Below are 11,262 nucleotides of genomic sequence, written 5' to 3'. Positions count from 1 at the left end.
CAGAAAACGTTTGACCTGTGTCAAAGGGTATATAACAAAGTATTGAGAAACTTTTGTTATTGACCAAATACTTATTTTCCACCATAATTTGCAAATAAATTCATTAAAAATCCTACAATGTGATTTTCTGGATTTCTCATTTTGTCTGTCATAGTTGACGTGTACCTATGATGAAAATTACAGGCCTCTCTCATCTTTTTAAGTGGGAGAACTTGCACAATTGGTGGCTGACTAAATACTTTTTTCCCCCACTGTAGATGTTTACAAATAAATCAATTAATGATTCTCTACATTGTTTGTATAATATATTTATCTTATTAATCTACCATTAAACTTATTTCAATTGATCCCAATCTTTTTACTGTCATCAATTAACATAGAAAAGTATCGGTTAATTCCAAGGTCCATGGCTGTCTTTCCTAGACTGGTCATTGGTGGGCTACCTCCAGTGCTGACTCTGTCCGTTCCTGCCGTCATGGCATGAAGCTGTGGAATCCACCCATTCTGGATCACTGAGATCTCATTGTTCTTCATGGCCAGGCCATTGGTTAAAGCTTCTGTGTAGTGGTTCCAGAACCCTGTGTCCACGTTCATGGCCTGTGCCGTCAGGTCCTTCTGAAACATCTCTCCGAACTTCATGGCAGCTTCCCCACCCAACAAGACCATGGGGTTCTCCACCGACAGATGCCTGCCTCTTCTGGCTGGTGCATTGTTCCACATGTGAGTGCCCATGTGTACCTAAAGAGGAATGGGGGAGAGGGGATAGACCATATAGCATTTTCATCTATAAACTAAGCTGAAAATATTCTAAAATAGTTTGAACAACAGGCACTGATTCTTTAGCGTGTTTGGGTAATATATGCAGTAATTACAATCCAAAATAAACGTGTAGTACCTTCAGGTTTCCTTTAGTTGTGAATGCCCTGCCACAGATGGTGCAGCCAAAAGGTTTCTCCCCTGTGTGGGTCCTCTCATGGATCTGTAGAGCACTGGCTGAGGAGAAGTTCTTTCCACAGGTGTGGCAGTTGTGCTGCTTAGGGGTCCGTCGAGGTTGAGGTGGCCCAAGCAGAGAGGTGATTCCTGGGCTCACCAGAGATGGAGGAGTGGCAGGAACCGGGAGGCCAAATGGATGATGCAGCCCCTCGTTGAAGTTCATTGGTCGATGGTACCCATTCATTTCAGATTTGATCATCCTTGGCACAATGCTGGTAACCAGGCCAGGAATGCTTTGGCTGGCACCTAAAACAATTAGATAAAGGGATGTTTTAGAGTTTTAAAATGTTTTGGGGGTAAATGAGTGAGATCTACATTTGCTAGATAGTGAAGGGGGAAAACAACATTTTCAACCGTTGTAGTGATATACAGTAGAACATTTAAAAATGGAACACCGTTTTACATTGTTATTACACCTACTCTATACAATTGATATTATCAGTTGATATTGTTATCTTACCACGTTCTCTCAGATCCAGGGCCACTCCATTTTCCAGTACCGGAGTCAAGGTGGGCGAATCAGATTGCTCACTCTTCACTGAGGCTGTGATCTCTTGGGATTCTCCACTGTGCTTCCCAGACAGGGATTTGCAGAGGTGGACCTCAGAGTTGCTTTGTGCAGGTGACACTGGTACATGCATGTGGGTGGACGATTCAGACACGGTTGGGCTGCCGGCTGCATTGTGATTCTGTCCTTCTCCCACTGTAGAGGAGTGGATAGCAGCGCAGCGTTCACTGTCCATACATCCATTCATCATTGACTTTAGCCCAAAGGAGTGGTTTAGGTTTATGGTGGAGTCTATCATTTTCATTTGGTTCTCCGGTGCAGCTATGCTGGAGACAACAGCATCAGAGTAGGGAGGAGAACTACAGACAGAGCTCAGGGGTTTGAGGGGATCTACACCTTCTTCTTCTTTTTCTTCTTCTTCTTCTTTTTCTTCTTCTTCTTCTTCTTCTTCTTCTTCTTCTTCTTCTTCGTCATCCTCCTCCATGGAGTTGTCATCCATGAGGTCATTGTCATAGTTACTCAGGCTGTCAAAGTTTTTCTCATGGAAGGAGAGATCAATGTCCAGGTCCTGCAGGCCGTCCATTAACGGTGAGTTTAAGATCTGACTCCCCATATGCATGTGAAGGTGCTGCTGTAGCACTACAGCGTTGGTGAACTTCTTCTGGCAGATGGGACATGAATGTTGAACCCGGTGAGGAGGGTTTGCTCTGTGGACACCAATGTGTGTCTTAAGGTTTCCTTTGGTGGTGAAAGCCCTGCCACAGACCTTACATTGAAAGGGCATCTCCCCAGTGTGGATATGGTAATGCATCTTCAGCATGCTCTGGCAGCTAAGCACGCGGTGACAGAGGACACATTGGTTGGGGTCTGTTATTTTCTTGTCTATGTTCTCCACCAGCTGCTGGAGCTTTGAGGTCTCTGACGTTTGCATAGAGTCCAAGAGGCCACCGAATGGAAACTTGGCTTTGAACAGGTCAGAGGCCAGGGAAAGTGGTGAGGAGTTGGAAACGGGGGAAGTTGGAGCACTGGGCTCAGGTGTGGATGTGGTCATAGTCATGGCTGTACTTGTTGTCACAGTAATTGGACTCACCCTGGGTTTAGTCGTGCAGATTTGGGGCAGGTGCATTTCCTCTGCTTTCAAGACGTTGGAGGCTTCCCCCTCCTGATTAGACTGTGGAGACTCTAAAGCTGTGGGAACACTGGTTTCATTGCCTGTAGTGTTCGGCGACAAAGACACACATTCACTTGAGTCTGGGGAGGGCCTAAAAGGGGATTTGATGGATAGTGTGACACTTAGAAAGTCACTTGAGCTTCCCATAGTAGTGAGAGTGGAGGGAAGCTGAAGGCCCATAGAGGGCGCTAAAACAGGCTTGCTATCCAGCCAAGTGGCTGCTGGTTTTTCAGGAGGGAATGACATTCCATTGTCTAAATATTCTGGCACTGGATAAGGGTTCATCTGAACATGGGGATACTTTTCTTTGTGTCTTTGGAAGTGGACTTTCAGGTTCCCTTTCGTGGAGAAGCGATTGCCACAGATGTTGCATTTGAAGGGCCTCTCCCCAGTGTGAGAGCGCAGGTGGATCTGCAGCGCGCTGTCGCTGCCAAACACTTTGGCGCAGAACCTGCACTTATGCTTGAAAAAGGGCTGCTCAGGGCTGGGCTTGGTGTCAAACATGGACACATTGGGCAGCTTGCCATTCCGGTGGTGCTTCATCAGGACAGAGAAGGGGTCGAGAGCGTTAGTCGTGGCTGTGATTTTGGCCAGGGGGTTGGGGAAGATGACACTGCTGGGGGGGCTCTGAGGTAGAAACGGCAGGCTGGATGGTGAGCTGAGGAGACTGTTGCTCTGACCCTGCATGGACAGTGGGCTGGACGATGTCTGGGTCTGAGTACAGCTACCACTTGTATGTGAACCCGTGTAGGTAGGCTGTAATAAGGAAATATTGTTGCAGCTAGTAGGGGGAGGGGCAGAGTTGTCCGAGGGAGCTGAGGTACATATAACATCTCTCGTGTGGGCCTGTCCATATGAAGTTTGTGAGGTGAGTGTGTGGGACCTCTCAAGCACAGATGCCAAAGACACAGACACTTGTCCATTGACGGCAGAGGGTATCGTCCCATACTGTGGTAGGACAGGGGGAGCGATGAGACCTTGGGAGGGGAAAGGGTTCGGTGCCAGTGATAGGGCCCTGGAGACCACCTGGCTACGGATCTGCTCAATAAGATGCAACTGGTGGACCTGTTGCTGTTGCAAAGCCAGCAGGTGCTCCAGGATCACTAGGATGGCTGCTGTGGCCGCCTTCCCTCCTGCCCCACTACTGTGGAGGCTCTGGGAGAACTGGGCCACAGCCACCTGGGTACTGTGGAGGATCTCCAGCGTTACGTTCGTACTGGGCATGCTGTTGGTCACAGCGGACGACTGAAATGAAGGGATGGCCAACTCGGTTCTTTCTGGGGGATTCTGGGGGCCAGATGACTTATGTTTGTCGTGGTGCTGCTGCTCCATCTCCATGGATTCATCCTCCCTCTCTCCCATGTTCATCTCCTCTAACATATCTGTGCTGTCATTATCATTATCATTCACAGGCTCCACCAGCTCAAGGCCCCAGTCCACTGACTCAATAATGTCTGCTGAGTTGCTGGGGGCCAGGCTAAGAAGGGCCAGGCTGGGGGTTCGGGAGGATCCAGCTTGGGATCCCTCAGGTCCAGGCATCCCCTCATCTTCCTTCACAATGAGGACCTGAGCTGGGTCCTCTGTGGAGCTTCTCTGGTGCTCATACAGTTCGGCCCAGGTGAAGAACTCAGCAAATTTTTCACACACGTGCGTTTCTTCACTGTTACTGTGCCGCTCCTCCTTGTCCATTCCCTCCAATTGTGCTGCATGGAAAACAGGGAGAGAAGAAAATAATTATTAGTTAATATTACTATGATTACAGACTATAACGCTTCAATTACAGTAAGAGTAAATATTTTCAATGATAAACAAAATCTATAGTTTTCATTCTAAATCTATAGATTAATTGTATCATATTAGACCCAGTTTCTACTAAATTAAATCTAATTTTATGCAATCTCCTTTTATGCAGATTATGTGACCTATCAATTGTGCATACAGCAACTGAATTACATTTATTGATTATTGATTTCCAATGCATTCATACAATTGTCCGTTGAGTACAAATTGGGTCTTTGACTTGCTCATTCCCTACTGCAATCAACCACTAATTTCCGCAGCAGGAATTTCAAATGGTATTCCACAACACTTGACTCTGTCAAACAAACATGTTATCATTGTCTATTAGAGCATGTCTGGAAAAAATGCAACATTATCTTTGTGAAATTGTTTACAAAATGACCTTCTGTAAACAAGTTGAAAACAAGGACATACAATTGCAATATTTCAAAACAATATTTTACAGTGAATTCAAATGACTACATTCTGTGAATGAATGTGATCTGATATTTAAAGTGTAGTAATTTAAGAAACAAAACAAGGAAAACCCAATAATTGATCTTCATTTATTCAATTCTATAGGAACCTTTTAAATTATTAATCTATAATTCTGCTTCTATATAAAAGTAATACTTAGTTGAAACATGTTATCAGTCTAGATCATTAAAATATGTACTTCTTGGTCTGATGTTGATATTAAATAACTTCACTAATACTTACATAATCCAGCTATAAACACGTGATACCTCCCTTGCACACACAAGATAATGATATTTCTTTCATTTATCTTGGGGCCCTGTGTAGCTCAGTTGGTAGAGCATGGCGCTTGCAACGCCAGGGTTGTGGGTTTGTTTCCCACGGGGGGCCAGTATGAAACATGTATGCACTCACTAACTGTAAGTCGCTCTGGATAAGAGCGTCTGCTAAATGACAAAAATGTCAATTTGACCAGCGCCCATAGGGTGCCATTTTCAGCCTTTCTTTTATTACACTTACACCCAAGTTGCTTTTCCTTCTTTTTTCCTAAACAGTCTATAAAGTCAGGAAAAAACCAGCAAAAGGGATGACTGTGCGTGTTTACACTTCTATAGAATATGATAGAATGTAAATATGGCATAAACTTATCTTCGTGCTGTGATCTATCCAAGGTTTTGTCTATTCTGTACACCCAATACATTAAATAAAACAAGTTTTGTTCAAACAAGTTAACATTGTAGCAAAACAAATGTTGGGTGCTTAGAACTGTCAAACAAACACTGATAGACCTTCTGTCTTACTATTTTTGAGTGCATTCATGGAACTGGTTGAAAAACAGAGCCATTGTGACAGCACATACGCACAGCGGCTTTCACAATGATTGTGTGTGCTTGTGTGTGTGTGTGTCTGAGGATGTCTGGCCTACTGTGTGGGATTGTCACAACATTTGTCTATGTATGCGGATGACTCAACACTATACACGTCAGCTACTACAGCGACTGAAATGACTGCAACACTTAACAAAGAACTGCAGTTAGTTTCAGAACGGGTGGCATGGAATAAGTTAGTCCTAAATATTTCAAAAACTAAAAGCATTGTATTTGGGACAAATCATTCACTAAACCCTAAACCTCAACTAAATATTGTAATAAATAATGTGGAAATTGAGCAAGTTGAGGTGACTAAACTGCTTGGAGTAACCCTGGATTGTAAACTGTCGTGGTCAAAACATATTGATACAACAGTAGCTAAGATGGGGAGAAGTCTGTCCATAATAAAGTGTTGCTCTACCTTCTTAACAACATTATCAACAAGGCAGGTCCTACAGGCTCTAGTTTTGTCGCATCTGGAGTACTGTTCAGTCGTGTGGTCAGGTGCCACAAAAAGGTACTTAGGAAAATGTCTACTGGCTCAGAACATACAAATACACCTTATGGAACAGCGGGGACTGTGAAGCAACACAAACATAGGTCCAGACACATGCATACACACACATGATAACATACGCACTATACACATACGTACACATGGATTTTGTGTTGTAGATATGTAGTAGTAGAGTAGTGGCCTGAGGGCACACACTTAGTGTGTTGTGAAATCTGTTGTGAATGTATTGTAATATGTTTTTTAAATTGTATAACTGCCTTAATTTTGCCGGACCCCAGGAAGAGTAGCTGCTGCCTTGGTAGCAGCTAATGGGGATCCATAATAAATACAGATACATAATCTTTGACTGAGGTGGGGGGAAATATTATGAATGAATTACAAAAATAAATACCATGCTGATAAGATTAAACCTGATAGTAATAAATCATTTTGAGTTTAAGGACCTCTGAGCAAAGATTCTGATGATTCTGATTCGATCATTGTGCCAAACCCTATTACAACCACTTTAACACCATAAAACTTATAAAACTGTGGAACAATATTCATATTGTTCAATATTCATTTCAAAACTCTTTATTTAATTTGACCTGTGAGTATTTTATTTTAGAAAGATTATCACAAATTCATGTTAAGAGAGATTCACTTCAAGGCCAAATTACCATGAAATTATCTTAATATATAAATAATATATTATCATAACGATAAATGTGATATTATTGAAACATATGTTTATTTAAATTGATATTTCCATCAGCCATATGAGAACAATATAGTCCTACACTTAAGCACCATCCAGAAAACTTTAAAAACATTTAGCCTATTTATTTCACTCCCTTGAGTTTATGGTGGTGGTTGAGTACTATTGTTTGTGATATATATATATATATATATATATATATATATATATATATATATATATATATATATATACACAGTACCAGTCAAACGTTTGGACACACCTACTCTTTCAAGGGGTTTTCTTTATTTTTACTATTTTCTACATTGTAGAATAATAGTGAAGACATCAAAACTATGAAATAACACATATGGAATCATGTAGTAACCAAACAAGTGTTAAACAAATCAAAATATATTTTATATTTGAGATTCTTCAAATAGCCACCCTTTGCCTTGATGACAGCTTTTCACAATCTTGGCATTCTCTCAACCAGCTTCACCTGGAATGCTTTTCCAACAGTCTTGCAGGAGTTCCCACATATGCTGAGCACTTGTTGGCTGCTTTTCCTTCACTCTGCCATCCGACTCATCCCAAACCATCTCAATGGATCTTTCTGTACTTTGCTCCGTTCATCTTTCCCTCGACCCTGACTAGTCTCCCAGTCCCTGCCGCTGAAATACATCCCCACAGCATGATGCTGCCACCACCATGCTTTACCATAGGGATGGTGCCAGAGTTCAATCTTGATTTCATCAGACCAGAGAATCTTGTTTGTCATGGTCTGAGAGTCCTTTAGTTGCCTTTTGGCAAACTCCAAGCGGGCTGTCATGTGGAATGGCTTCCGTCTGGCCATTCTATCATAAAGGCCTGTTTGGTTGAGTGCTGCAGAGATGGTTGTCCTGCTGGAAGGTTCTCCCATCTCCACAGAGGAATTCTGGAGCTCTGTCAGAGTGACCATCGGGTTCTTGGTCCCCTCCCTGACCAAGGCCCTTCTCCCTCGATTGCTCAGTTTGGCCGGATGGCCAGCTCTAGGAAGAGTCTTGGTGGTTCCAAACTTCTTCCATTTAAGAATGATGGAGGCCACTGTGTTCTTGGGGACCTTCAATGCTGCAGAAATGTTATGGGACCCTTCCCCTGATCTGTGCCTCAACACAATCCTGTCTCTGAGCTCTACGGACAATTCCTTCGACTTCCTGGCTTGGTTTTTGCTCTGACATGCACTGTCAACGTTGAGACCTTATATAGACAGGTGTGTGCCTTTTCAAATCATGTCCAATCAATTGAATTTACCACAGGTAGACTTCAATCAAGTTGTAGAGACATCTCAAGGATGATCAATGGAAACAGGATGCACCTGAGCTCAATTTCAAGTCTCATAGCAACGGGTCTGTATATGTTTTTTAGTTTGAATACATTTGCATCATTTCTAAAAACCTGTTTTCGCTTTGTCGTTATGGGGTATTGTGTGTAGATTGATGAGGAAAACAATTTACTTAATCAATTTTAGAATAAGACTGTCTCGTAACAAAATGTGGAAAAAGGGAAAGGGTCTGAATACTTTCCGAATGCACTGTATTTATTCAAATAAACACTTTCAGAGAAGCAGCCTCCCACTGGGCACACCAAGTCATTTCAACTTGGATAATTTGGTAATATTTGGTTGAGACGTTGATCAATGAGGTAACAACCTATATTCCCCCACTCAAACAGACAGCCAAAAGTTAATTGAATTTCCAATGTGTTATCAGTATGCTTTCATCCATCTAAAAGCACAACCCAATTTTTGGCTTAGTTGTCACCCAAATGTCTTTCAGTGCGCTTTCAACTATTTAAAATCACAGCAAAGTTCAAGTGGGAATACAATGTCAGCTATTTTGCTTATTTATACAACAGATTAATGTGGTATTACTGTGGTTCATCTAATAGCAGAACCAAATGGCCTGGATTACAGTTCAGATTACATTAACAGTAGGCTACATGGTGTAAGTGATCAATGCCGTTCGAGATTCTGCACAACTTATTATTGCAATTGTGAAGATCTCCACAGACCTGCAATTACCTATACATGCTATCTTGAACATTCAAGCTTCATATGGTTACATAAGAAGACATTTATACACACAACCAAATATCAACATTTGAAGGACATATATATTTATTTTATATAAGGTACAAATTCAACATATTTTATAGAAGGTTTGTCTATGTTAATATTTGGTTACCATGATGACATAATCCTGTGGTTGAAATTTCACCCTCAAAACAACAGTTTACTTTGATGCCTTTTTTCAAGTACAATGTATTTTCCATGTAGATTCCATATCACATTATGTAAATACTTTGCTTTGACAAATGATGTTGAAACAACATTGATTTAACCAGTTTTTGCCCAGTGGGCTAAGCATTTCAATTGCAGTAGAATATGAACTACCAAAAACATTTCAATGACCATATACGTTTTCTTTTCCATACCTGAAGAACAATATACTCTAATAAAAAATACTAAAATCTTTCCCATTAGGCATCCTCTTTTACCTCTATGCCAATATAGCCTACCTCTTTCAAAAAACGAAGTAGTAGGAGTATCCTTATCATGAACACTTCCTTAATCCAAAACCGAACTCTCATTCTAGACCTATAGGCCATTTTGTAAATCATATTTTAATAGTAACCATACTAGCCTACCTTATAGTTTTTCATTAACAATATACAGTTCCACTAGAAGTAGGCTATAATCTAGAAAGTTGATGTGTGTCCTCTGTGAAACTATTTCCTTTTTATACATTTGTCAAAATTATGTCAGGATATGATTTGATGACAAATGTAATAACAACAACAATTCATTTGTTTTTTCATGTAACCAGTGATGTAGTGGTAAAAATTTTAAAAAAATAGGTGGGTAAACTCTGATTGCCGGTCGAGGTGAAAAAAGTAAGGCTTCCTTCACTTTCAATGCATTTTTCCGCAGAAGGTGGGTAAACTGCGTTTACTTGCATATACCCTCCACAACACCACTGCATGTAACTATTTTCAATATTCCTTCACACTGAACGGATATAGCCTATTGATAGGCTACACATTTCTCAGGACAAATTTCTACCATTAGGCCTGCCAATGGGCAAAATTGCACGCATAACTCATGAAAGTGTGCTTTGAAATCGATCAGACAATAGCCTATCCAGAATGATCTTATCATATCCGAGGGGAATTTAATTTATTTATGCCCATTTATATTATCTATCTAGGCTATAGGCTACCATTTATTTATTCCACTTTCTAAGATTGTATAAGAAATATCACACTGATGTACAGGATAAAGAACGTTGAAAATCTTCTCCCATTCATAGTAGTCTTATATTTGTAACAACTTGGGAAGTAAAGGAAATAATAACAAATATGTAAGTCCCAATGAGGTAAAAGGTTGTAATACAATATGAATAGTTGGGAAGGATTATAATAAGGTATGAATGAATAACTTTAAAAGCTAAATAGGCCTCTAGCATATTAACGTCTGGCAATCAAATATGTCTATGATTAAAAATATATACATATGCTTGTTTGCATAAAAGTGTGTGTGAATCTCACGTACCATGTTGTGATGCGACGTCAGTTTGCAACGCTTCTTCGTCCGAGTTGAGATGTTGTGGCTTCGCTTGCTTGCGGCGGGACATGTTGTCAGTTATCTGCTAGTTGCCTTGCTGCCTTTGGCGGATACATTGGCAGCAAACAAATAGAACCCGTCAGAGAAAGTTGGGCCAGTGAAATAAGGGATAGCCTATTAGCTGAATTGACCCATGTGCAGATTGCGCATGTCGGTATAATTATGATGGAGGATAATGCTTGACCACTCTTGGTTGCTTTCGATGGGGGATTGGCAAAGGTCCAGCAGACCCACACTAGATATGGAAATGAGGGATGGGTTTCATAATTACAATATATTTTACTTCCTATTCATCTGTCTTTCCGCACGGTCCACCCTACAACAGTGATGGACATTTGGCTACCTGTGAACAGTTCCCCAACAGTTGGTTTTGTTTTTACCCGCCACATATGTGTAAATATGTTTTTGCCATCCGTTTTTACAGTAGCCTACATTTCCCCCAACGCTTCTTTGAGTTTAATTACGTCCCATCTTTATCACAAACACTTTCTTTTAATTTACTCCACTTCCATTCCTGTTTTTTCACTTTTTACTAATTATTTTGGAGATCTACATATGGATAAGATAGTCCTGGCCAGAAAAGTCTTGCCCAGCGCCTTTATCCTCTT

At 41.1% G+C, this 11,262-nt stretch overlaps 1 protein-coding gene across 1 annotated transcript; it reads right to left on the bottom strand.

Moving 5' to 3' along the window:
* Positions 1 to 252: 252 nt before the first annotated feature.
* Positions 253 to 10,666, bottom strand: LOC121553951 (sal-like protein 3). The gene is made up of 4 exons (XM_041867354.1): positions 10,583 to 10,666; positions 1,454 to 4,375; positions 896 to 1,239; positions 253 to 738 (listed from the first exon to the last, which is right to left on the bottom strand). Exons 1-4 carry the CDS (start codon positions 10,662 to 10,664, stop codon positions 340 to 342), a joined length of 3,747 nt encoding a protein of 1,248 aa, XP_041723288.1. The 5' UTR covers positions 10,665 to 10,666; the 3' UTR covers positions 253 to 339.
* Positions 10,667 to 11,262: the final 596 nt, after the last annotated feature.

The sequence above is a fragment of the Coregonus clupeaformis genome, chromosome 38 (genome assembly GCF_020615455.1).
Source record: "Coregonus clupeaformis isolate EN_2021a chromosome 38, ASM2061545v1, whole genome shotgun sequence".
Lineage (NCBI taxonomy): Eukaryota > Metazoa > Chordata > Actinopteri > Salmoniformes > Salmonidae > Coregonus > Coregonus clupeaformis.
Note: the sequence above shows the minus strand (reverse complement) of the source record. Positions and strands in the feature narration are given on the sequence as shown.

Excerpts from the sequence above, each read along its gene's own strand:
- LOC121553951 (XM_041867354.1), bottom strand. The coding sequence starts at position 10,664 with ATGTCCCGCCGCAAGCAAGCGAAGCCACAACATCTCAACTCGGACGAA. Across the intron at positions 1,240-1,453 it reads CCTGGATCTGAGAGAACGTG|GTGCCAGCCAAAGCATTCCT; the intron begins GTAAGATAACAA and ends TAATTGTTTTAG. Across the intron at positions 739-895 it reads CAACTAAAGGAAACCTGAAG|GTACACATGGGCACTCACAT; the intron begins GTACTACACGTT and ends ATTCCTCTTTAG.